This window comes from Colletotrichum karsti (genome assembly GCF_011947395.1).
Source record: "Colletotrichum karsti strain CkLH20 chromosome Unknown Scaffold47, whole genome shotgun sequence".
Lineage (NCBI taxonomy): Eukaryota > Fungi > Ascomycota > Sordariomycetes > Glomerellales > Glomerellaceae > Colletotrichum > Colletotrichum karsti.
Genome location: NW_024065947.1, coordinates 322648 through 348357, shown reverse-complemented (window position 1 = coordinate 348357; position 25710 = coordinate 322648). Strand labels below are relative to the sequence as shown.

General features: G+C 55.5%; 9 protein-coding genes across 9 annotated transcripts; 6 read left to right on the top strand and 3 right to left on the bottom strand.

Annotated features, from left to right (window-relative positions):
• Positions 1-591: 591 nt before the first annotated feature.
• CkaCkLH20_11374 (uncharacterized protein) lies at positions 592-2446 on the top strand (the record flags this gene model as incomplete). The annotated part of the gene is made up of 3 exons (XM_038894088.1): positions 592-898; positions 953-1760; positions 1822-2446. The coding sequence occupies 3 exons, from the start codon at positions 592-594 to the stop codon at positions 2444-2446; spliced, it is 1740 nt and encodes a 579-aa protein (XP_038740666.1).
• Positions 2447-3567: 1121 nt separating this feature from the next.
• Positions 3568-4519, top strand: CkaCkLH20_11373 (uncharacterized protein; the record flags this gene model as incomplete). Its single annotated transcript, XM_038894087.1, has 2 exons — positions 3568-3703; positions 3759-4519. 2 exons carry the CDS (start codon positions 3568-3570, stop codon positions 4517-4519), a joined length of 897 nt encoding a protein of 298 aa, XP_038740665.1.
• A 1315-nt stretch (positions 4520-5834) lies between these two features.
• CkaCkLH20_11372 (uncharacterized protein) lies at positions 5835-6580 on the top strand (the record flags this gene model as incomplete). The annotated part of the gene is made up of 2 exons (XM_038894086.1): positions 5835-5933; positions 6017-6580. The coding sequence occupies 2 exons, from the start codon at positions 5835-5837 to the stop codon at positions 6578-6580; spliced, it is 663 nt and encodes a 220-aa protein (XP_038740664.1).
• An 847-nt stretch (positions 6581-7427) lies between these two features.
• On the top strand, positions 7428-7841 carry CkaCkLH20_11371 (uncharacterized protein; the record flags this gene model as incomplete). Its single annotated transcript, XM_038894085.1, has 2 exons — positions 7428-7539; positions 7597-7841. The coding sequence occupies 2 exons, from the start codon at positions 7428-7430 to the stop codon at positions 7839-7841; spliced, it is 357 nt and encodes a 118-aa protein (XP_038740663.1).
• Positions 7842-8061: 220 nt separating this feature from the next.
• Positions 8062-9743, bottom strand: CkaCkLH20_11370 (kynurenine aminotransferase; the record flags this gene model as incomplete). Its single annotated transcript, XM_038894084.1, has 6 exons — positions 8062-8453; positions 8525-8842; positions 8892-9061; positions 9118-9190; positions 9255-9514; positions 9601-9743. The coding sequence occupies 6 exons, from the start codon at positions 9741-9743 to the stop codon at positions 8062-8064; spliced, it is 1356 nt and encodes a 451-aa protein (XP_038740662.1).
• A 1549-nt stretch (positions 9744-11292) lies between these two features.
• CkaCkLH20_11369 (uncharacterized protein) lies at positions 11293-11684 on the top strand (the record flags this gene model as incomplete). The annotated part of the gene is made up of 2 exons (XM_038894083.1): positions 11293-11507; positions 11567-11684. 2 exons carry the CDS (start codon positions 11293-11295, stop codon positions 11682-11684), a joined length of 333 nt encoding a protein of 110 aa, XP_038740661.1.
• A 1363-nt stretch (positions 11685-13047) lies between these two features.
• Positions 13048-14649, top strand: CkaCkLH20_11368 (uncharacterized protein; the record flags this gene model as incomplete). Its single annotated transcript, XM_038894082.1, has 1 exon — positions 13048-14649. The coding sequence occupies one exon, from the start codon at positions 13048-13050 to the stop codon at positions 14647-14649; it is 1602 nt and encodes a 533-aa protein (XP_038740660.1).
• A 527-nt stretch (positions 14650-15176) lies between these two features.
• Positions 15177-17274, bottom strand: CkaCkLH20_11367 (glycerol-3-phosphate mitochondrial protein; the record flags this gene model as incomplete). Its single annotated transcript, XM_038894081.1, has 2 exons — positions 15177-16003; positions 16062-17274. The coding sequence occupies 2 exons, from the start codon at positions 17272-17274 to the stop codon at positions 15177-15179; spliced, it is 2040 nt and encodes a 679-aa protein (XP_038740659.1).
• A 4755-nt stretch (positions 17275-22029) lies between these two features.
• Positions 22030-23312, bottom strand: CkaCkLH20_11366 (MIP family channel protein; the record flags this gene model as incomplete). Its single annotated transcript, XM_038894080.1, has 3 exons — positions 22030-22194; positions 22369-22906; positions 22999-23312. The coding sequence occupies 3 exons, from the start codon at positions 23310-23312 to the stop codon at positions 22030-22032; spliced, it is 1017 nt and encodes a 338-aa protein (XP_038740658.1).
• Positions 23313-25710: the final 2398 nt, after the last annotated feature.

Genomic DNA, 25710 nt, shown 5'->3' with positions numbered 1-25710 from the left:
ATGATAAATTGGTTATCGTCGAGGAAGTATCAGTCTGCTCATATATGATACATCAGCTCCAAAGCACTCTTGTTCTCAGTGTTTCCAACATGGGTGCTGGCTTTGATCACTGAAAAGGCCCCAATCAATACGTTGACTCGATTTGAAACGGGTTACTCGGGCATTCCTTCTCCATGAGACAAGCTTCTCTTGGTGTTTCTAAGGCACTTTGGGTCTCTCGACCCTTATGTCAACCTCGATCATCATCTCCGCATTTCTAGACGTGACTCGGCCTCCGGCCTGGAATCCTATTGAAACTTAAGACTCCGGGAATAAAGAGAGAGAAGTGAGATTTTTGACGCGTCCGAAGCCGATATCACAATACCAAGCCTACCTGGCCCGCTATCACAAAGAAGTCGTTTCAACCACAGCCAACAATGGAGATGCGTGGGCGTTCACGAGGCCCTCGAGCGAACGGTATGGAAAAGGCATACTGTCATGCTTTCGATTGCTATAGTTTATATATCTTTGAAGTGTTTCTCGTCTTAAGAACTTTCATCAAAGCCAAGCTGCAGACAGCTTTGGGAAACTATCAGAAAACAAGACCTTCCAATGTCGACACCCAACTCACCAGCTGCCTCGAGTAGGCATACGCGGAACGTTTACATCATCAAACTCCAAGGCACACTAAGCCGGCTCTCGGTAATGCGACGCAGTAGTCATCAGTCTTCTTCCTTCAGCTGGGCATTGCTTGTGCTCCCGGTGAACAATGACGGCGGCGTTGTTTGGTTCATTCCCACCAACAGATGGAGCGGACGGCCCTCTTGGAAGAGAGTCGAGTTCAATGTCGACAGAGAACGTTCTGGTCTTACACGACTCGGAAGCTCCACGCGTTCTGCTGCATGGATCAATCGCCTTGGTAATGTCGGATGAACTCCTGGGGGTGGAAACTCGATGCTAACACTGCTCCCAGCCAACCAAGTCCTCAGGGATCTTGATGTTAACCACGGTGATGAATGTCCTCGGGAGCTTGGTCTTGTGTTTTGTCGAATGCTCGGCGATCTTTTGCTGGGTGAGATGACGAGAAAATCGAGCAGCGATTCGACGAGGGATGCCTCGAAGTCAGCACCGAAACATCTATGCGGAACTTCTGGAAGACAATGCGGCGCGGATTTTTGCCCCTCTGCCCCATTTCACAATACCGAATCGGAGGACGCAGAGTGTATGGTCATCGTACCAGATGGTACAGTGACAATTGAGGAGGATGAGCATACGTCAAATACGATAAGTGGCTCAGCTGACACCCCGACGTCCACTGACGATGCAGATTCCGACGCCGAACCTGATTCCTCCGAAGACGACGAAGAGACTTCTTCAGAATACATGGAAACGGCCTCGCAGACATCGGAAAGTACGGATGCGTCGGACGAGGAAACGAATGATGACGATGCTACTCCCGCCTCGGATTCATCAGGCACGTACAGACGCTATCGTAAGGTGCAAGTATTCATGATTAGGTGGGAATCTCACGATGTGGAGACTCCGAGCGGCTTCAGCCTTGACAAGGAGACAGATGACGTCGCTGCGGCGTTTGAAAGTTTTGGATACGACGTTGACCAGTTCTTGATTCCAATTTTCATGCCCATGGAAAGTCTGAGCGAGTTTCTGGAGTCCAAGATGAAGTCATGCATGTGGCTTTATGACGAGGACGAGACACTTATCATTGTGTGGTATGGTGGACATGGAGGCATGGATCACGACCACTGTTTGAGATTGGCGAGGTATGTGGATGTTATTCCCGACTTCTCATGGTGTTTAAACTTCGCTAACCTTCTTTCACAGTCATGCGGATGCTGACACCGGTGGGGATTTTGCATGGAAGGATATTTCCACAAGCTTTCTTGAGGTCAATAGTGACCTTCTAATCTTCCTCAACTGCTGTCATGCGGGAGCCTCAGTTCCCGATGAAGAAGAACTCGAAATTCTCGAATCGCACAATAAGAAGTTCATCAAGGAAGTCTTCTGTGCTTCAGGTTTCGACGCCTCAGCATCTTACGCGACCGAGTATTCCCTGGCTCCCACATTCATCGGCGTTCTCAATCGCCACAGAGAGACCGCGGATTTGAACACATCTTCTCTGCAGCGGCAAATGATGCATTTTATGAAAGGTCATCACGAGAGTTATTGGCATCGACGCCTTGACTGGGTGCACGACGAATCCGTGGGCCATACGGTTCTTCAGGTGACTCGAGAACGGGCAATTTCTTCCAATACCCCAGTGAAGATTGAGATGACCTCAGGCCGCCCAGGCGCGATCCTGCTACATCCGCTCCCGGACCCGGAGGTCGTGAATAAACTGAAGAGGTCTTTGTGCTTTGTCGTTCCTGATGACGAAGACGAAGACAACGAGGACGAGGAGAACGAAGACGACGAACCGCCCGCGAGACGTCGAAAGATGAATAACTGAAATGCAAGCCACGCATAGGCTCGACAATGAACTTGTGGCCTTTTCACACTGGATATGGACATCAGAACTCGTTCGGCTCAACGTTCCCAATCGATGGACAGCAGCTTGGCTCAGTGCAGTGATGAAATCGACGTCGCGGCGACATTCACCTTGTTTTGCTTTACGAATCTTTCGTGTTTCGATTTTCTCGACATTGTATTGGCATTGCACTTCTCGCATACATAAAGATAGAATGCTCTTCGCCTGTTTCTTAGCTTGGAATGATAATTGTGTCTCTATTTTCTCCGCAGTTGTGGGCTCAGGCAACGTGATCTTCTCCTTCTTTTATCGATCGGACTTTGATTCCACCAATGATCAACTGTGGTGAACGCAAGACGGTAATGAGCCCAATCGCTTTATTCCCTTATCTCAATCCTACCAAGACTAGCAATAGCAAGTCTTGGTATGGCAAACAGATGGAGGTCTGATCCTGGCATTAACAAGTGATTGTATCGTGCAGGTATGTGCAGTTCTTTTGGAACATTCGGACCAGCGACGTGCGTTCATTGGTTGGAGGTTGCGGACGCCACCGGGGACAAGTCCACGACAACGGTTCTCGGGGGGTCCGGGCCGGTCGGTGCACCTTGTTCTGCCGGGAATCGGCGAGGAAGGCCAGGACGCAGCCAAGGAACTAAGTCGGTCGGGGTGCGTTCAGCCGCGGGGAAGGAATACTGTCTCCGGCAACGTTCAAGGCCTCCATTTGGGCCAAATCGGATGATAAGTCCACCGAATGTTTGCTTGAGTGGGTACGATATTCATCTCGATGCTCCTCTACAAGGGTGAAAGGCTCGTCGTTGGAATAAGTCCAGGATCAATTCAGGGGACATTGAACAAACATTCAGGGGTAAAAGCGTTGATATGTTGTTGGTACTGGGGTATGAACGATAAGTTAGACAACAGCTAGTCCAACAGCATGCACGGCAACGTAGGACAAACATCAGGAGGGACAAGAACTTTGTTGCGGTGTAACTTGCTGATCCGACGGAATGGCTATATCTACTTTTCCCTCCTCGTGCAACTCGAGCCGCTCACTCTTCATGTGGATCATTATCTCCAGTCCATCCATTCCCCCTTTTATAACAATGTCTCGAATGCAGACCGACGAGGAAAAGCATCCAGAGCTTTTCCGGCCTGACCTCAACATCGACAGGCGAAAATGCAAGCGAGTCGTGCCAATGGAGGTGCTCGCCCTTGGCATGTCCAAGACGGGCACATCTTGTAAGTCAACTCTCAACCCTACTTCGACTCCCGAGCTTACCATGTTCGTGATCAGCTATGCAGCGAGCACTCATGATCCTGGGCTACAATGAAGTCTACCACGGCTTCTCCATGACAGCCAACATCTGCGAGGTGCCTCTGTGGACGGAGGGCATGCACATCAAGCAGAACCCCAAGTCCGGCCAGAAGCCCTACGGCCGCGAGGAGTTTGACGGGCTCCTCGGCCACTGCGGCGCCGTCTGCGACCTCCCGCCCAACTTCTTCGGCCCCGAGCTCGTCAAGGCCTACCCCGAGTCTAAGGTCGTCCTCGTCGAGCGCGACTTCGACGCGTGGTACAAGAGCTTCGACGAGAGCATCGTCAGGGTGGCCTTCAACCCCGTCTGGCGTACTCTCTCGTGGCTCCGCGCCCGCTACGTCGCCGAAATTGACGACATCACCTTTGCGTGGATGAAATACCAGTTCAAGTCGGACACGAAGGAGGGAGTCCTGAAGAACGCACGTGAGGGGTACAGGGCACACTACGACACGATCCGAAGGGAAACGCCCCCTGAGCGGTTGTTGAACTACAGTCTGAAGGATGGCTGGGGCCCGTTGTGCAAGTTTCTTGGCAAGCCTATCCCCGATGAGCCGTTCCCGCATGTCAACGATCATGAGGCGTACCATGAGAAGCTTCAGATCATTATCAAGAAGGGAGCCCGGGCCTTCGCGTGGAAGATGATGTGGGTTGCTGTGCCTGCGCTGGTTGGCGTCGGGGCATATTATTTTGGGGTGAAGGAGGGGATCATTGAGAACCTCAAGCTGCCTTCCATGAGTTAGATTGGTGTAGCTTGACTGATACACAGTATCCCTTTGCCCAAATACACCACATCCAGATTCCCTTGATCATCTAAACAAAAACAATGAATCCAGCAAAAGAACAGTATTCGGATAAAACAAAATTCAAAAACAAAACAAAAACTGATGAAACCTTCATCCGGCCCTCCTTCCCACCAGGGGAATCGAACGGAGCGCCTACCGGCGGGCAACAGTGCTCCCGATCCAGTAGAATTTCTTTAGCTGACGATATTTTACCCGCTAGACCACCTGGGCCTTTGCGGAACTGTTGGAAACTGAGGCAGTTGGATTGGTCATAAGGCGTGTGTCTAAGGGTGTGTGGCAAGAGCGGAAGGAGGGCAGAAAGGTAGAGACTGGTCCTTCGCCCCAGGCAGCTCCTTCCGCAAGGTACCTTAGCAACCACGCGTCTGTGTCTCGCCAATAGAACCTTTTTTAAGATTTTGCGTATCACGTAAATTGGAAGAAGTAAGATACGCTGGCAATATTCTTTAAGCTTGTGATGCCTCATCTGTGTTTACTCGCTGTAACTGCCCTCTTCAAGACGCTCGCCGTGCCTTCCTAGCTCAGTTCAAAATATGGGTAGGAACAGAAAAATATCCCAGATGGAGCACTTGAGCTACGAACGGATCGATGCGTGTTTCAGTTTGTGTTTATATCTTCAGCTATTGTTTAATGTCCAGCCCGTCATCATGGTGTCTATGTCTTGCTCTTTGTTCATGCAGCTGCCTTGTCACCTGTCATCAAAGAGCATTGTTTTGAGGGCCGAGGGAAATCACTGGAAGTAGCTGGTAACCTCATCGAACCCCAAATGCTGCCTCAAAAATCTCCTTTGGCATGTTCCAGGTGCTAGTAAATCTCAGATCTAGGCAGTGGTGCAGGTTCATCTCGAGGTGAACTGATCAGGCAGGAACAACCTTCCTTTTGGCTCAGCGGAGCTCACAACATCACGCTTAATCTTCTCTTCTTCGCAAGTCACTGACTGGGAGATCTCACACGACTCACAGCATCATTTTGAGCGTTCTGTCTGCATCTCTGCCCTAATCTCCGCTCTTCTCTCTCACTCCCTTCATCTGCCAGAAAGCTCTTGCCTCCAGGCACTGTTTTCTCTTATCCTCGAGAAATTTCCGTCAGCTCTTTCCATCTCTCTTCTCCCACCCACAAGAGCTTTAAGCCCTTCATTTCTCCCCACAACTCAACACTCACCACCATCCCAGGTTGCAACCACTTGCATTTCATCCTTTCCCATCATCTCTACTACGCAATCTCTTTGCATCAATCATCCGATCAACTCATCAACATGTCTTCTTCCGAAAGCGGCAACGAGCCCAAGCCTCTCACCGAGCGTGAGTTGGAGATCCTCAAGAACGCCTGGAATTGCATGAAAACTGCTCCGGAGGTAAGCACCCAATTACATTCCTCATCGTCATTTTTCACCGTCTCTCTATTCTTATGGCGTCCTAACCTCACATTCTCCAACAGATTGACTACCCCAAGCTGGCCGAGGCCTGCGGCATGACCAACCCTCGCTCCGCCTCCAACGCCTGGTCCGCCATCAAGAAGAAGCTCTTCTCCGACCTCCCTGCCGCCGTCGACGAGGACGGCAACCCCGTCACCCCCGCCAAGCGCAAGCGTGCCACCCCTGCCAAGAAGAAGGCCGCCCCCGCTCCTGCCGCCGAGGACGACGAAGACGAGCTCCAGGCCGAGACCGAGGAGAAGCTTGTCGTCCAGACCCCCGTGAAGAAGAAGCGTACCCCGGCCAAGAAGAAGACCGCCGCCGCCGCCGCGGCTTCCACCGACGCTGAGGCTGACGCCGAGGACTCCACTGCGCCTGGTACTCCGGCTAAGAAGAAGCGCGCTACTCCCGCTAAGAAGCGCGGCCCCAAGGCCAAGAAGGAGGAGGACGAGGATGCTACCGCTGCTGAGGAGGACGGTGCTGCCGAGGCTGCCAAGGGCGCTCCTGCTCAGGAGGCCAAGTTCGCAGTCAAGGACGACGTTCCCGAGGACGTCGCCATGGAGAACGGCCAGGACAAGGCCGAGATCTAACTCGACCTCTCTCGTCTTGCTTTCTTTTCATCGGCTTTCACGAATCTGACGACGTTTCCCTACGGTACTCGGTTTGGCATGGACGATTTATGGAATACGTCCGGATCAATGGCGTTTGGGATTAATCAAGGTTTTGGGGACTGGAAAAGGGTATTGGTGATCATGGCATGGCCCTTGTAATGGGTTTCTCAGAACATAGATGACATCTTGGTACACCTGGGTCTTAGATACCGAGCAGATCAGAATCACACCTCGCATTGCACACATGCTCCTACCTTTCCATCATGATGTTGCCGTTCTTGTGCTACGCATGTTACTATGTCGAGACAGTTGTGGCAGGCCAGATACCTCTGAATCTGATTACACTCACAATGATGTCCCAAGTCATGAGCCCGCAACCCGCGCGCTCCCTTCCCTTCTCTTGGTCTTTCATCGGCCCCGACTACGCAAAAGGACTACCACGTAGTGAAATGGGAATCGAGTCCCTAATATGACAAACATACAAGGAAAGAGCGCCTCGCGTTATTGAGCTTCTTGCCCACCATTCGGCAGGACGCAAAATCTGTTGTGGTCGGGTAGAAAGCGAAAGAAACACCGCCACCTTGCGAAGTATCCAGCGGCACGAGTCCATGAAAAGCATCAATGGCCGAAGTTCTTTCCTTCTATCGTTTTGTTTTTGAAGTTCCGGTTGATTCTGTCAGTGATCGCCCTGGCTCAAAGGGCGGGATGAAAGGGAGAACCTCGCTCCCTCGAACCGCCTCCATCACCCCACGACAACGCCTCTCAGCCATCGATCGAGACCTCGTCCTCAAAAAGAAACTTCCAAACTATCACAAGGCCGTCGAAAATGGCCCGAATCGCAACTTTCCTTACCGCCATCGCCGCACTCTCAGGCGCCGTCTCCGCTGTGATCTGCACCTCGAGCGAGACCTACTGCGGCGCTCGCCTCCTCAAAGTCGGTCGGTCTCTCCCATCCCTGTCCTCTCATGACCACACACGCTGACTTTGAGGATCAGATTCGAGTAACCGAAAGGCAGTCAAGGCCGCACTCGCCGTCGGCAAACAATCGACGGACGACGCCCACGTCAATCAGTCCGTCTTCTGGTGCGTCCCGACCGGCGTTCCGGCCGGCGACGCCGGTCTGCTGTTCGTCACGTTCTGCGGCCCGACCAACGTCTGCCAGGAGGGCGGAGCGCTCGGCGGTGTCGGCGATGCTTGTGCGCCGATGTCTGGGACGACCGCCTTGCCGAGGTTTCGATAGACGAGCTGAGCTCGTCTACCTCGTCCTCATGCCCGGCGTCTCAATTTGAGGGTACATACGTGAAGGTTGCAGGCCAAATTCCTGGGGCGACAGCGCGATTGTATATCCAAGATGCAGTTTTATCTATTCACTCTTTTATAACAAAACATTCTTCGCAGATCGCATGATACACGGTGCTCGCTCAACTCCTCCTCGTCTAGAACTAACTGTGTCCCATCTATCATTGGATGTACTTCTTCAGTCCGCGCAACCTCTCCTTGGCCGTCTCAAGCACCTCGTCTTCCTTGCAAACCGCGAAGCGGATGTAGTCCTCGGCGATGTGCGCGTTGGGGTCGGTGTAGAACTCGGTGGGCGGGATCGCCGCGACGCCGACCTCCTGGATGAGGAACCAGGCCAGCTTGAAGTCACGCGGGCGACTCGCGACGTGCGCCGGGAAGGGGTAGTCCTCGGGCAGCTTGACCTTGGCCATGTTGACCAGCACGAAGTAGCCGCCCTCGGGCTCCGAGTAGGGCATGTCGAGCTCCTTCCAGACCTCGTTGAAACGGTCCATCTTGCCCTTCATGTCCTTGATGGTCTCGTCCCAGAAGCCTTCCTTCTCGGCTTGCTCGAAGCCTGTGCGGGGGATGGTTGTCAGCATGGACTCATACGTGACGCCGTGTGAGATGAGATTGGGGCAAACGTACCAACGGCGCAGGCCTCTTGGAGGGGCGAGACGGAAGAGTAGCAGATGCGGGTGTGCGCGGCGGAGACGTATTGGATCAGCTCGGCGGGGCCCATGAGCCAGCCGACGCGCCAGCCGGTGGCGTAGAAGTTCTTGCCGGCAGAACCAACGGTGATGGTGAGGCGCTCGATTTCGGGGGAGAGAGTGGCGATTCTGGTGAAGGGGACGTAGAAGAGGCGGTCGTAGACTTCGTCGGAGAGAATGATGATCTCGTGCTTGACGCAGAGGTCACCGATCTTTTGGAGCTCGTCCTTGGAGAAGACCTTGCCGACGGGGTTGTCTGCCTAGTGTCAGTGATGTAAGTTGGAGATCGGGAGGAGGGAACGGACGAGGTGTGTTGAGGACGATCATCTTCGTCTTGGGGGTAATGGTCCGCTCGAGCTCATCAAAGTCGATGGTCCAGTTGGCCGCGGATGAGGTCTTCTCGCCGCCGTCCTTAGGCGGGTGGAGAGGGACGTATCTGATCTTGCCGCCGGGCATCTCGATGTTGCTGATGTACCTTGACGCAGGTCAGCACTTGCAGCTCAAAAGCCACATTCGGGGCTCTCATCATACTGGTCAAAGAAAGGCTCGAAAAGAATGACCTCGTCACCGGGCTCAAGGAAGGCCATGAAAGCACTGAGCATGCCTGAAACACCGTCAGTCCATCGTCGCCGCCGCGGTCATCTCTCACGGCACGGGGCATTTCTCACCCTCGTTGGCGCCGGTGGTGATGGTAACTTCGGTCTCGGGGTCGAGCTTGCGGCCCCAGAAGGGAGAGTAGGCGTCGGCGATGGCCTTCTTCAAACGCGGGCGGCCCTTGGTGGGACTGTACTGGTTGCACTCGACACGGTCCAGAGCCTGCTTGGCGGCGTTGAGGATGAAGTCGGGCGGGTTGTAGCCGAAGAAGCCCTGGCCCATGTTGACGATGGGCTGCTTGGGGGAGGCGGCGGCGGCCTCGTTGATGATAGACCTTCATCACATTTAGCACTTTGTTCATGGGCGTTCACTTCAATGAGACCAGTCACAGCTGCATCTCATCCGAAGGCCATTACACACCAAACATCCTGTCGTCGCCCGGCGACTCGGGCCGCGGGCTTGATCTTGCTGCTGAGGCTCATGGCGGAAGTCTGGAATCCTCGTCTTTTGGCGGCGCTGCTGGGGATGCGAGACCGGAGGAGAGGGAGAAGGAGAGAGTTCATGGAAATAGGGATACAAAAGACGGGAAACGCGACGAGGGAAATCGGAGCAGCACGGCGTTCGACACAACCCTTCCTCTCGCTCGATTAGACCCAGGCGAAACTCGGAGAATGGGAATTGCACGACGCTGATTGCTTGACGGTCCCTTGGCCCCATTCCCGTCTGGAGCCGATTTTGCTGTGGTGCTGGTCGGGCCCCCGATTACGCCATTTGTCTGACCCGATTTTCGGTCTTTCCTCCTCCTCTGCAGCGGGGTGAACCGGCGATTGCTCATTTGGCGGGGTAAAAATGCACGGGCGCGGTGATGACATAATCGCGGATGGAATTCCGATATTCCCCCGGCTGGTTCTGGAGTTCGCTTATTCGCGGGAAGCAGGCGGGACATGCTCGAACTTCTTCTCTGAACATCACCGACAACGAGACGAACTTGACGCGCTTCTTTGAGGTAACAAGACAATGATATTGAAGGTTTTCCATGCTTCCGGCATTTCAATATTATTGTTCAACATGCAGCTGTGCACGGTACCGACATGAGTTGCGCCGATATCTGCACTCAGTAGTTGGCGGGTGAAGCTTTGAAACCGGTCCCCCTCCTACACACCATTTCCAGCCCTATCAGCCCTATCATGAACTCTGTATCAAGTAAAGATGCAAAACATTCAAACAATTTGGCACTATGTTCCAGATCAACGCGGGGGTCTAGACCTCATAACTGCCGATCCCCGCCCTTTCCTGTCAGCATCCAAAAGCAGCCACAGCGGCAGTGCCCGCGCCACCCCCAATGGCAAGCGGTTGTCGTAAGGGAGAGACAGGACTGTCGTTGGATGTGTCAGATCCTTCTCTGAGGCTACCAATTGCGATCTCGATATTGAGTTTACGGTTGCCTTGAAGGATCTCGCTTGTGTCAAGACATTATATGTCTCGGGCAGTCACTTTTTCGGTCCCGAAGAGTTAGACCTTCCCGATACCTATTTCCGTTGTGTACGACTATGATATATTGTCCAGCGTTGCATTCGAACATCTCGCCCAATCAATTTGTATCAATGACGGGTATCATTGAGCCTAGCATGTACAGAAGCTCCTCCAGCACACGACTGTCATTGGCAGAAACACCAACTGCGAGCGACCATCATCGTGTGAAGTCCGTCATTTCAATTAAACCAAGACAACCAACGATACTCTTCCGAATCAGCCACATCCCTACTGAAATCCTTCCTGTGCAAGGGCTTCGCCCGACTTCATGGTCAGTTCTCAGGGACAGGTGATCGCGCAGATGGAGGATTACCACTTGCATCTGAGATCTCATGAATCCCATCATCCTGACATGCGAGACTAAGCCCTTCGTCTTCACGAGTTCTAAGCTAGGCGTCATACTCACTCACGTCTGGTCATTATCGATGTATAAAAGGATGCCCATCTGCGTCTTCTCAAGATGGTTTCGACCTCTCATCATCATCAGTCATACTAGCTTCACCAATCTAAAGAGTCTTAAACCCCAACTACTTCTACTACCCACTTCCAACCTCTCAGACACCCAAAACCCCCATCAAAATGAAGGTCTCCTCCACTACCATCGTCGCCGTTCTCGCCTCCCTGGCCCTCGCCAACCCCGTCGAGCTCGAAGCCCGCGCTGACCACGCCAAGGTCACCACCTTCAGCGACAACCTCTGCAAGAACGGCCCGCGGGTCTTTGAGATCACGGGATCCGGCTCCAAGCGCTGCAACCCCGTCAAGAACGCCCGTTCCATCAAGGTCCAAGATAAGCGGTACGGTCATAGGCCCCTCCCTATCGTGAAGACTTCCAAAGCTGACAAGACATACACAGTGGCTGCACCATCAAGACTTGGAGCGGCTCCAACTGCAAGGGACAGTCTTTCAAGATCCCGGACGGCGATCTCGACTGTCACTCTGTCCTGCACGCGTCGGTCCAGATTCTTTGCTGAGCATCTCAGGGGTTCGTTTGGCTTGGTAGCAATCATGGCAGACACGAGTTGAGGGCGCTTAGGAGTGACAGATGTGGTACACGCGTCATATCAGAGGGAATCGATAGGATACACTCGTTTCACTGAACCTTCTTTTCTGTACTTAACGATTATTTGAAACAAATTATAGGCATATTCATAGCACTAATTTGCGTTAGCTGTGATGGCCACCAATACTTGATAATTCCCACAGTCTCGATGTCTATCTGCTCAAGATCTTGTTGAACAGTCCCTGTGTTCCTAAATGGGAGAACAACTTCGTCATCTGTGAGTGAATCTCGCCGGTCATAACGCAAGCTACCTGTTGTTCGCCATTCTCTATGGTCTGTTAATGGAATGACTTATAGCAGTATGGAGTCTGAGGCAGTCACTTGACACAGTCTATGAACGATGACCGGTATCTTCATCAGCATCGTATCAATTTGCAAAGAGTCCGATATTTGGAGTCCAGGCAATTCACATTTCTCAGCCTGGTGATTCTGATCGATAAGTGTGCAAGAATTTATATCAGGGCCGCTATATTCATACCTAGCTTCTCAAGAAATCGATTACATTGTAGAAGTTCCTACGAGCCCCTGAAGGCAATACCATATGGCTATTTTCACATCTTTGAGGTCAATTCTCATCGCTGGAGTTCAATTTTGCGAAACTGTAGAAACTTGCCTAGAGCTTCTCCGAGACATTAGGCAGCCATGAACTTCTTGACAAACCAACTCGATAACCTGGAGAGTACAGGCCAGTTTGAACTTCTGAGGATCTTCTCTGGACACCTCTAATTGCGACGTTCACCTGGCGAAACATCGCTTGCGTAGGCTCCGAAGAACCCCTGTATCCCAGAACATATCGGGTCCACTCCGGGCGCCGTTCTCCACTGAGTTTTGCCGGAAACCGATCGTGACAGAATGGGCTGCTCTCATTGGCCAAAAAGAGAAAGGACCCTCATAAGCTGGGCGTGACAGGTTGCCCGTTTGACGGCGCTAAACCGCTCTGGTAAAAGTTTCCCGAACAGCTGCCTCAGCCTACCGTCACGGTTGCTGGCTGGCTCGCCCCGAATTTTCCCACCCACCACCCGGAGCGACGAGCAAGGAAGCTGCATGATAACCCCCCAGCGACTGAGGCAAGAGCGTACGACACCTTGTCGCATTCCTGCGGCACGGTTCGACACGCGAGACATGGCCGACCAGAGAAAAATGGTCGCCCTATCTCTCTCCCTTCGTCACAATGCCTCCTCCTCCACCGGGCTTCACCGAGCTCGACGTCCACCATCCAGCAGATCGTCTTCCCATGCGCTGAGAGAGCTGGAAGCAGCTCCGAGACGACGAGAATGGTCGTCGCCCTGAACTCCCGTCTACGGAGCCTGATCCCCGCCATCGCCGTATTCGCCCTCATCCTCGTACTCGTCCGCTTCCACGAGAGCATCATCGACTTCGACACCCTCTTCACGAGCCACAAGAGCAGCGGCGCCTCACCACCGGGAACGAAAAACGCCAAACCGAAAGCGACGCCAATCTACAAACCCGCCCCGACATGGACGCCGCCGCCCGTCATCGACCCCTTCCCCCTCCTCGCCAACACGGCCTCGAACCCGCCCGCGGTCCCCTCCCATAACGTCCCCCGCGAGAACCTCCACGCCGAGTACGGCCTCGACGCCGCGCCCCCGCTCTTCATCGGCTTCACCCGCCAGTGGCCCATCCTCCTGCAGTGCGTCGTGAGCTACATCGCCGCCGGCTGGCCCCCCGCGTCCATCCACGTCCTCGAGAACACGGGCGTCCAGGTCGCCAACGCCCGCGGCAGGCTCTCCCTCCAGAACCCCTTCTACCTCAACCACACCACCCTCGCCCGCCTCGGCGTCAACGTCGTCCGCGCCCCCGCCCTGCTCTCCTTCTCCCAGATGCAGAACATGTTCCTCCACACCGCCCACGAGAAGAACTGGCCCTACTACTTCTACAGCCACCAGGACGTCGTCGTCTTCTCCCTCGAGGACGGCCCCGACGACACCCACCGCCCCGGCGACCGCGAGTGGCAGTTCTACAGCGACGAGGAGCGCGAGGAGACCATGAACCCGCCACCCGCGGGCCAGCCGGGGTACCGGACCATCTACGAGAACTGCCTCCGCGACCTGAACACCACGCTCGAGAGGAAGGAGAAGTGGGCCTTCCGGTGGTACCAGTACGACCACCTCACGCTCGTGAACCGCGCCGCGATGGACGCCATCGGCGGCTGGGACTCGTTGATCCCGTACTACGCGACCGACTGCGACATGAACGCGCGCCTGCTCATGGACGGCTGGACGATGAAGCACCGCCGGGTCGGCATCATCAACGACATCTCCACCCACCTCGAGGACCTGGCCGCGTTGTACCGCGTGCCCGGCGTCGAGCCGAAATGGAGGGACCCCAACCCGCCGTCTCCCGAGGAACTCAAAAAGGAACAAGAGCTGATCGCCGAAAAGAAGAAGAACGAAGAAGCGAAAAAAGTCGAAGAGGCGAAGAAAGCCGAGGAGAAACAAAAAGCAGACGAAGAGGAACGCAAAAAGGCCGAGGACAGACTAAAAGCCGAAGAGCAGATGAAGGCCGCCGGCAGGGACAACGCCGCCTCGAACCCCGCCGAAGAAGATGGAGAGGACAACCCCGGCGCGACGGAGCGCTACCGCGCCGTCGTCCGCGCCGCGCTCGACATGACCCGCTACAAGTACCGCGAGAGCGACCACAACCGCAACTCGTGGCAGAAGAGCCAGCGCGGCGGCGAGGGCGAGCCGTACTACTACGACGCCCAGGGCTTCGCCGAGGCCTTCGAGGTCCTCGTCGCCGCCGGCCGGAGGGTCTTCGAGCTGAAATGGGGGCGCGGCGGGTGCGACATCGGCGAGGGGTACGGGCTCGGCGTCGCGGACCAGTGGCGCGTGTTACCCGAGAAGAAGGATGGGTGAGCTAGTCCCCTTGGAGGGACGTAATCAGTCGGTGATGAGATGTGTAGGAATAAACAGAGGCGCACATGAAGAAGCGCGTAGATATCTAGACACAATTATGTATTCATGGAGACTAGGGAGGTATTCTGGTCCCAAGTCACGAAGATCACAGGCATAGTATCAACGTTATTGGCATATAGTCATGTCTTGTTATTTAATGGACGAAGCCATCTATGATGAAATCTACGCACACGCAAGTCCATCTCTCGTCATTCGAGGAAGGCTTCTTCTAGTGCTTCGCCATGCTCATGCAGACCAAAAAAAAAAAAAGTTGTCGAACAAATGGGAAAAAAGAGAAAAAATCGTACACGTGCTCTCAAAATGCCCCCAAAGACGCCATACCCTTCTATCTAGGTATCCTCGATCCAGAGAGAGTAAAAGGAAAAGGGAAAAACACATAGATTCCAGCCTTTTCGTCGGGGCTGGAATGCTCACTCGTCATTCAAACACACACATCCCACCTACTCAGACATTCACTGAAAGAAAGTTCATGCCTGATCTCTCGCCAGTGCACCGCCGGCCTGGATCTCGCCCAGACCGACCTTGATACCGCCAGACGACGCGGCGGCTTGAGGCTTGGGGGCGGCGGCGATGGCCTTGGCGCCGCCGGAGCTGTTGGTGCTGCTGAGGACCTCGTCGCGGGTGACGCCGAGCCTGCCCTGGGGCAGGCCCATGGAGTGGAGGAAGCGGACGGTCTCGGTCCACTCCTGGTTCTTGCGGGACTCGGACCAGGCGAGCTCCTCTGCCATGACGTCGATGACGCGGGGGAGGGCGCGGAGGGCGGACTCGGCGTCGAGGAAGGCGAGGCGGGTGCGGCGGGAGATGAGGTCGGTGGCGGTCTGGGCCTGCTCGGCGCGGACGCCGTGGCGGATCTCGCCCTCGACGAAGGGGAAACCGGGGAGGATGCGGGCGGTGGAGACGGCGGCGACGGCGAAGGCGCGGTCGCCGTAGTTTGTGGCGAGGTGGTGGGCGACGTCCGGGTCGAGGGAGAAGTGTGAGATGAGGTGGCCGGGCAGCTGGGTGGAGAAGCCGTGGGCGCCGACGAGGGGCACGTTGGTGGTGATACAGTGCCCGGTGGTGGTGATGCCCGAGGGGAGGCCGGCACCGGAGATGTCGGGGAGGGCGAGGCCGGCGCGGGGCTTGAGGTCGAAGGCGGAGATGGCCTCGTCGACGGCGTCCTGGGCCATCTGGCGGTAGGTGGTCCACTTGCCGCCGGCACAGGTGAGGAGGCCGGAGTCGGAGACGGTGACGAGGTGGGAGCGGACGAGGGATTCGGTGTTCTTGGCCTTGGGGTCCTTGACCAGGGGGCGGATTCCTGTTGTGTTGTTAGTTTCTGATCGATGAAGTCACAGAATGTTGCGGTCGCCACTTACCAGACCAGGCAGCCATAACATCAGAGCGGGACAGAGCAGACTCGGGAGTGATCATCTTGTTAACCTCGGAGAGAATGAAGGCGATGTCCTGTTCTTGCGCAACAGGCTCCTTCTCGACGGCGCAGGCGGTATCCGTGGTTCCGGCGAGGGTAGAGCCCTGCCAGGGCAGGACGAAGATGACGCGACCATCCGAAGAGGTTTGCAGCAGACCGATTCCGTTGGGGCATATGTTTCCAGGGAGCATGATGTGAGCGCCGGAGGCCGGAGCGACGATAGACTTGTGGTTGGGGTTGTCCATGCGCTCGATGGCGTCGGCGAAGGGACCGGTGGCGTTGATGACGCCCTTGGCGCGGACGGAGAAGGATTCGGAGCCGGGGTTCAGGACGTCGCGGACCTTTGCGCCGCAGATCTTGCCTTGAGGGTTCTTTTCCAGGGAGGTGACTTCGACGTGGTTGGCGACGGTGGCGCCGTAGAGGGCGGCGGTGAGGGCGAGGGAGACGTTCATGCGGGAGTCGTTGTGCTGGCCGTCGTAGTAGGCGAGGGCGCCGAAGAGACCCTCGCGGCGGAGGAGGGGGAAGGCCTCGAGGGCCTTGGACTTGGACATGAAGTAGGAGCTCTCGAGACCCTGGGAACCGGCGAGGAGGTCGTACATCTTGGTACCGACCCAGGCGTAGGGAGCCCAGTACCACTGCTGGATGGGCAGGACGATGGGAAGAGAAGAAGACAGGTGGGGTGCGACGGTGAGGAAGGTCTTGCGCTCGTGGAGCGCTTCCTTGACGAGCTGCCACTGGGCGTAATCCAGGTTCAGAATGGCCTTTTCGAGGTAACGGACACCGCCGTGGACGAGCTTCGTGCTCTTGGAGGAGGTGCCGGCGGACCAGTCATCGCGCTCGACGAGGGCGACCTTCAGACCGCGGGTGACAGCGTCGAGGGCGATTCCGGTGCCTGTAGCACCGCCGCCGATGACGAGCAGGTCATACTCCTCAGAGGCGGATGCGCGCAGGTCGGCGAGCTGGGCGGCGCGGTCCTTGACGGAGGGGAAGGTGGGAGGGACGATGCGACCCTCGTTGTCGCGCTTCAGCTCGACCAAGGGCTTGTCGAAGGTGTGGGCTCCGCGGCCGCTGTTGAAGGTCAGGAAGGCGGCAGCACCACCGGTCGTGACGACGGCGGCGGCGGCCAGAGGCTTCGCGAGCCTCGAGAAACGAGACGCCATGCTCCTGGGTGTTGACCTCGTATCTCTCGGGGGAGTACTGGGCCGAAGTGTCCTAAAGGACTAGAAAGTCGTTGGGTCGGAGGAAGTCGACTTTCCCAGTGTAGGTGGGAGCCGGTATCTTCTCTCGATGGTGATGTGGTAGTCGTTGGAGGGGTACAGGTGGTGATCCTGGTAGGGAAGGAAGAAGGGAAAAGGGAAAGCGAAGAAAAGAAGAGAAAGTGTGAGGACTTAAGAGGGTCAGAGAGGTGAGGATGTCGATCGGCAGAATATCAGATTCCGAAGAAGAAGAGAAGCTTCGGGCTGGGCCGCCTCACCCGCACGTACAGTTTGGGCTTCGATTCGTGGAAGTAGACCCCGAGGTCGACGAGACGAGACGAGGAATGGTTCCGTTCGGCGCTACTAAAAATCTTCCGTTGGTCTGGGCAGGGCAACACAACAGCTGCAGCATACAGTGGAAGGGAAAATAAACAGGGCGAAAGTGGGAAGGGGGCGGCGTAGTGTGCGGATGGATAGGTGGGATCAGTGATGAATCGGAGATCGTTTGGAGAGTCCTTGTGGTCGCGATTCACTCTCACGGTTCACCCCCACGTGGCCCCAGGCCCTTCTATTCTCTGGACAAACCCTTTCGAGTCCGTGGTTTGCCTGTTACCCTGCAAGACGGTTGCAACGCTGTGGCGTGCATTGGCAATGCTGGCGGCTTCATTGAACCGGACATGGCCTAAGCTGTCACTTGTCCGGGTGCGCTTTCTCGTGGGCGACGGATTCTGACATCATCCGGAAGGCACCGAGCTCAGGCCGAACAGTAAAAGACTCTCTCATCAGGTCATCAGACAGACTGGCAGAGACCTGGAAAAGGCAAAGGAAGGCCCGCTTCTCCTTCGTCATGTCGGCAGCAACGCAGGATCCAGTATGGAGAAATGAATGGGGAAAGCACGAAATCTCTCGGGGCCCCGGGGTGATGGGCGTTTGCAAGTTTGCAAGAGGTGCGGTGCCATCCCATCCGTGTGGTGTTTCCAGTCAGAGCCTCAAATGTCACTCAGGGGTCTTTGACGCATCTCGGTATTTAGGACCCGAAATTGGGGGAGATTCGGTAATTGCTCGGCACTCTCGAGACGAGCGCCCCTGTCTCGGTGGTTTCGGTCCTGCCTCCCGAGTCAGACGCCATTAAAAAAAAAATTTTGACAGAAAAATTGTTGCAGAAATAAAAGAGTGGGGCCTCCTCGCAATGATCGGCGAATCTTCCGAGCCGGATGGATAGAAGTGGGGATGTCTCCATTAGGATCCCGTCCCCTGCCTGTCGACCCTTCTTTCCTTCACAATTCACCGTGGTTTCTCCTCTTCCACTGCGACGACGACCTCCACTCACCTCTGCACGCCGTCAGACTCCTCACTTCAGCCACCTTTCTCCAATTCGCTACACCTCGGTATCCAACTCCCGTACCTACCGCACTCTGCAGAATCGCAAACCTCCTGCTGCATCTAAGACACGCATGGCCATGCAGCCACAGCTCCAATTCGGGCCGCTGGAGTCTACGACTCCTCTACCGTCTCCATCGTGGGATGTTTGCCCACACAAGGCCACGCCATTTCGCGCCGTCCGCCTTATCTCTCGCGGAACTGAGGCTGCTGAAGGCCTGATTACTCTGGGTCCCAGACGCCGTTTCGAACATTCAGGCCCGATTACTCAAAGGCCGCACTTCGTCTTAAAGAACGGCCTGCCTCCTGACGCCGACCGTTTTTGGTTCCCGAGATGGCGCGAAATGCCAGAGATTTCATCGACAATCTTTCGGTCCCAAAGCCATGGCTTCCTTTGCCGTTCATACCATCCACTCGATATCATGCCGCCAAGTCCTCCAAAACCTGCCTCAGCATGCCGAATCTTCCTCATGACCCAGCTATTCCCGCACCACGCCCACTCACACCGGCTGGCATCCGGGCAGGAGTAGCTCTACCTCGACAATGTACCGTACCTGCTGTGTACGGGTACGTACACCGCACAGCACCGCTGCTCTGCCATCAGGTGCTCGGTCGTAGGGAACATCGCTGCCAGCACCGCACACCATGGACACACACACCAACCTTTCCAGGTTCAGTGGCCTTGGACGCCGCACTCAGCGCACACACCCGCCGTCCGCCGTCACCCGCGCCGCCACTTTTTACCGCCTCCCCGACCGCACCCACGCCGTCAAGTACCTCGACCGTCGCCGAACATCCCGGGCCGCTGTACAAACGCCTGCAAAAAGTGGACGGAAGGAAGATAAGGTGGCCACGGTGGAAACGATTCCATTCTTTGCACACGAGTCTCCCCTTTCTGCCTGCAGAGGGTCACGATGCAGTCATATTCATGGCAAATCTCGTCTAGCTGGCCAGGCTTCCCGGTTTGCTCAACTTCCGCAGTTGGCACTTCGTCACGATACCGCTCTTCGAAATACACGCCATGCCCCGACTTACACGTCTGGCTACACACAACGGTACGGTGTGCAGCTGTGTAATCATCAAGAAGACACATGCGACTGCCGCCCTCATCCCAGAAGGCAATCAATCTGAGTAATCGGCACGCCGCACCACCACAGACGCAAGGCCCAAGGATGCTGGACGAACTCCCACCATCTCGCTCTTGGCTGTTGGCTGCTGGCATTAGTGCAACGCCGTGCTACCCCGCGGACCCCAACTGAAGCCCCCAAACGCAACCTAATCTTTGCGATGGGCGACGTGCATCAGCTCGTCGCACTCTGACTAAGGCATCACCGAACACGCTCAGTCCGCCGAGTCAGAGTCGGGCTCAGCAGACTTTGACTTTGAAGAAGCCCTGAACTTCTCTGAATTGACCTTTGTCGATTCAAAGTTGCTATACAAGATCTGTACCTGTACCGTTCGAACTAACAAACACAGCAGAAACATTCTCGGCTTTACTCAACATCCATACACAGCCCCGATCCTCCCAAATCTGAAGGCCACTCGCAACACGTCTCCAGCGAACCGTTCCAACATCTGAAGCTTTCACGTCAACTCCCGCGCCCACCACCGTCCAATCCGCGCCCTCTCCCTCCCTTGCTTGGACGGGACGGAGTTCAGGCGGAACGGCCTAACTTCAAACTCTGCCCGTCTTTCTCACAAACAACCACCCGCATCACCGACAAACACCACGAAAAGCTTGACACCTCACCAATTCGTCCGAAGTCGTGCTAATGCGCGAATCTGTTTTCTGGAAAAGAAACACGCACGCAATCTCGCTGAGCTGTCAATGCAGCTCCAAACGCGTCCCCGAAGCTTGAGGTAGGTCTCCGAGCTGCGTCGTCGGAGCTACACTCCGTCCTCCCACCTCCCGTCCGTCTGCTACCGCTGCCGCGTGCTGGACATTGGGAGTTCACAGCGACTGTGGACTCCCACTGCTCCCCCGTCTATTGCCAACTTCAGCAATCGGACGCAGTGTCGAGACAAGGTAAGGAAGGCATCCAAAGCAGGACGGTCCGGCTACAGACGGACAGAGGGGGCCATGCTGCATTTCACCGCGAGTATTGCAAACCGGATTTCTGCACACGCAACCGCGCTCTCGAATCCTGATGCTACCACAACCCATCGATCTGAACCACTCAAACCCTCCACGCCTCACAAATTCCAGTGAGGCGTTCAAGTGGTCCCGGTTTCCCCCTGGCAGATCGCGAACACTATTGGATTCTAGATGTTCCAATCGCCAGGGCCCCGGTGGAATCTGCAGCCCCGTCCGACGTTTGTGGTCGCGATTCAATTTCCAGCAGCATGGCTCGCTGGTAACTGGTTCCCCGAGGGGCCCCAAGTTCCCCCCCAGTCCCAACAGTTTGGGGCAAACCCCGTAATTTGCTGTCCTGGCAAAAATCGCCGACACGACGGAAGAATTCAGGGCGACGCCTGACCTTGGCCCGCACCTCGGGTGTCGTGACAATCATTCAGCGAAAGCCCAACGCCCTGGAATTCAAGGGTCCTTGGGGCCTGATGCCTGGCATACTAATTGATTGCAACTTCCGTAGTCGGGGCGCACTCGCGTCCCGTGTTCGTGACTCTCTTGTTTTCACTTTTTGTTTCACCACCAGTAACGACAATAGCAGCAGCAGTGATTTGAACTTGAGAACTTGGTATTGTGATACCTTATCTCTCTCTCTCGCTCTTTACTCCCGCTGCCCCCAAACGAAAGCCCGACAGCAGCAACGAGCGGTGAAGCTCACAACAGCAGTAGTAGCAGCAGCAGCAGCAGCAGCAGCAGCCACAACAAACAAACAACAAAACACCAAACCCGTTGATCCGCGCCCACATCCCAACCCAACCCAGCATAAACAGCACACATTCATTCACCCGCCAAACAAGAAACTGAACTTGACTTTCGATCCCGAAGACCAGCAGCAATTCGACCAAACCGCAATTTTTCGTGCGTCCCGTGAGGTGTTTTTCGTTTCTTTCGTTTCGTTTGACCCAGACCAGACCAGACCCCGGCGGGCCCCGAGAGAGGCTTCATTCCCCGAACGGAACGCCGTCTGCTCTCGTTCACCGGTCTCTTCTTCTCTCTTGGTATCATTTCCCTTGATTTTTTCTTCTTCTCTCTCTTCCTCTCAACTTCTTTTACTCTCCTCTCTCATTGTGTTCAAGCGCATGGGACATGGCGCGTGTCATCATATCTTCAATCTGAAGTGGACAGAAAAGCTTCAATCTGTGGCGAGCAGTGACGCAAGGTGGCTCTCACAAATCCTCGGTCACCTCAAGCGAGGACGAGGCAGAAGCAGCTTATACCTTGCTGTTATACGTGTTGGACCAGACTTCACGACGGGGCTGGTAGAGGCGCTTGAGGCCGAAGTACGGGCTGTTGATGGGGCTCTCGCCCGTGTAGAGGAAGACGTCGTACAGGAAGCCTCCGAAGAGGGTGCCGAGGAAAGGGGCGACCATGGGGATCTGTCAACGTCGCCGTTAGTCCACGAGACTCGTATCAAAACGGGGAAAAGTCTTATCGATGATTTTCGCCACGACGAAAAGCCGACGCACGCAATGCCGACGCCATCGGAGAACGACGAAAAAATGGGGAGCCGAGGCACACAGCACGCAGAAAAAAAAGGAGGAGGGCCTTACCCAGAAATAGTATCCACCGGCGGACCACACCTCATGACCGTATCCGACAATGTACGAAACCAGGCGGGGACCGAAGTCACGAGCGAGATTGATGGCGTATCCCGTCTCCCAACCCCAGCAGGCACCGATGCCGAAGATGAGGAAGAAGAGGGCGAGAGGCATGAAGGGACCGGCGGCACCGTTGGCGGGGTCGGCGAGGGCGAAGATGACGAGCTGGAGGATGCTGGAGCAGATGAATTCGGACCAGAACATGGCCGTCCGGGTCATGAACTCGGCGGGGTACGTGCAGAAGATGCCGGCGCTGGCGGTCGGGCCAGAGACGGTGCGGATGCCCTTGCCCTCGAAGGCATCGATCGCGGGCATGTAGTTGCCGTAGAGGATGAAGGCGGCGGCCATGGCGCCCAGGAGCTGGCCCATGAAGTAGATGGGGAACTTACGCCACGGCATGCCGCGGTATACGCAGTTGGCGAGTGTCACTGCCGGATTGAGATGACCACCGGACTTCTTGCCCACGTAGACACCGAGCATGACGCCCAATCTGGAGGTGATGAATTAGTCGCCTGTCAAACCTCAAACTCATCGATGAAGTCACGATGAGAGCCGTCACTCGGAGTGAAGAGTGTCACTTACCCCCAGCCCCAGGAAATACTCTGGTAGTCGCCCTTAGTGTTGTTACTGAGCACGACTTGAGCGACGACGCCGTCGCCAAAGAGCACAAGGATCATGGTGCCGAAGAACTCGGAGAAGCCGTCCTGGAGGTTCTCACGCTGCCGGGACCACCACAACTGCTCCTCCCTCATCTCGGGAGGAGTCATGGTGCCCGCGGCGTGCTCCTCGTGCGTTTCCTCGCCTCCCATCTCGGACTTGAATACTGGAATGTGTTGCTTCCCAACGGACGACGAAGACTCTGACACCGATTCCGCTGTGTGAACAGTGATGGACATTAGAAACCGGCAAACGCTTTTTGTTTTCGAGATGAAGCAGACGAGATGAGAGATGAGGGTGAGGGCCGAACAGGAAAGGAAGAGAGAGGGAAAGGGAGGGAAAGAGAACGCGGGGTGATGAAGATGGGATGAGACGGGCGGTTGGTCTGGCCAAATATCATCCCACGTCTTCCCATGGGGAAGAAGCAACTTCTTATGGTCCCCACGGGCTGATCACATCCCACGGGGCTGGACGACCGTTGCACCGATCCGCCGGGATTGACAACTTTGGGGAAAGAGGAGATTGAGGTAGGGGAGGAGGGGGGCTTTGCAGCGAAAATCTTGGACGCTTACCCATCTTCGAACTGGTTGACTTGCTTGATGCGACTCTGTGGATCTCGACGCGATGGAACTCTGATGGAAGAAGAAGGGGGTGGTGGTTTCTTTCCCCCGGGATTCAACGGACGGCCACGAGGAGACAGAACGAGGAGATTGGTTCTTTCCGGATCCGGATCTCTGGAATACCAGCAACTCGGTTACCGAAGTTGCTCACGAGGTCGACGATACGAAGAGGGGGCGTGCGTGTGTTCCGTACGGGCCTCGCGGAAGAGGATTGGGAAAATCGAACGGTGTGGGCGAAAAAGAGATGATTCGGTGCTGCAAAGGCAGAGAAGACGAAGAAGACACGGCCGGACGGTGGGACGAAGGGGGAGTGAGATGCAGTTCGGTGGCTCACACCGAAGTTGATGAAGTGGTCGACTGGGACGGAGGAGACGTTATTACGGACGTCGGCCGAGGCTTTTCTTTGAAGGAATTCTGGATCTGGCACCGGGGGACGTCTTCTTTGGTGTCCTCGACGAGTTGCCTACCCCCTCTTTTTACCCCCTTCTTGTTCGTCTTTTCCGGGGTTCGCCAAGGTGCGGACTTTGGACGCACAGGTTGCGCAATGTATCGGTACAGAAACGACGAAAAGCCCACACCCGCGCCACTGATAGGCTTCACTTCCTGGTAGACGACGATGCAGGGTGTGCCTGTTGCACACTTTTTGCAGCATGCAAAAGGAATGTGGTTCTCCAGAGGTAAGCTTCTGGGGCAGTTCCCACGTGTGGAGAGGGTCGCCGTGGGCCGCAGATGAGCGCGTGAGATGAGGACGGGGGACCTTTTGCGCGGCCGAGTGATGAAGTAAGAAGGCTGGAGACTCGAGAGAGTGAAGGGGGCCTGGCCGATGTTGCCAAGGTAGGTTTTCGGTGCGGCTTCCGGGGCCCCGTTTATTCGATCCTCCGTCCGCTTTTTTCTTGATGTACGTTGCTGATTCCGGTGTTCCTATGCAACGTATGCAACTCTGTTCGGTTGCTTATTCGGTAGGCGTTACAGACTCTGAGCTTGCATTCAGCTCCCCGAGGTTGTTTCTTCCATAAAAAGTTCCGGAGAGGGTGAGAGTTCCTCGTAAGTCTTATGACCTGCTGCTCCCCGAGCTTCCTGTGTTCCCCATTAATACCGATTGAACTTTGACTGATCAGATCGAAGATTTCCCTCTTTGAAGGTGCATCCCGGGCAAAGGACGCCAAGGGTTCAAGGGTGTGGAGTTCAATCTGACAGTGACGAGCCACACCACCACTCCCGAGCCATGTAACAGCCGCGGCAAACGTCATACACGACGGGTACGCCTATCATGACCCAGCCGACACAATTCGCAACCTTTTTTTTTTGATTCCTTTAATTCCGCGCTGGCTCGTTCTCGTCCGGGTTTCGATTCCTAACCAATGGGCCAATGACGTTGGTTTGCCCACACAAAAAAACAAAAAACGAGAAACTTGAGCCGCGGCTCGTCGCAACTGAGTCTTACACAAAGTGACAAGACAAACCTGGACCCGTCGTCACCTTTGGTATGTCCTTGTTTGCATCGCACTTGGAACTTTCGCCTCTTCCCCGCAGTTTGTCGTTTTCAGACGGGCGAATGAGACAGATGGTGTGAGCGCGAGTGCAACGTGGTGGAGGGGAACCAGGTCAGCAACGAGGGGCGGTTTGTCAGTCTTGACCGTTTTTGACAGGATGTCAAGTAGATGCAAAGAGTCTTGTCGTCGAAGCGCAGGTCGGCACATGATTTGCTGCATGATCGCGTTGGATTGGCAGGTTCAATTGGGAAGTTGAAGCCGTTGGTTCGTTTCAATTTCATCGTCGTATCTGTTGGTTGGCTGCTCGTGCTGCGCCGCGCGGCGGCCATCTCCGACGATGTTCGACCAACCCACCGTTCATGTGACCACGAGATCCTCGTTGACGTGCCTCTTCCAGAGGCATGCGATGCATTGTCTGCAGGAAGTGGATGCACGCAGAGGACGGCAAAACGAACTCCTCACGTAAGAGGCGGGAGTTCCGTCCTCTTCAGCTCTAGCCTGGCAAAGGTCTGCACACCACGGGC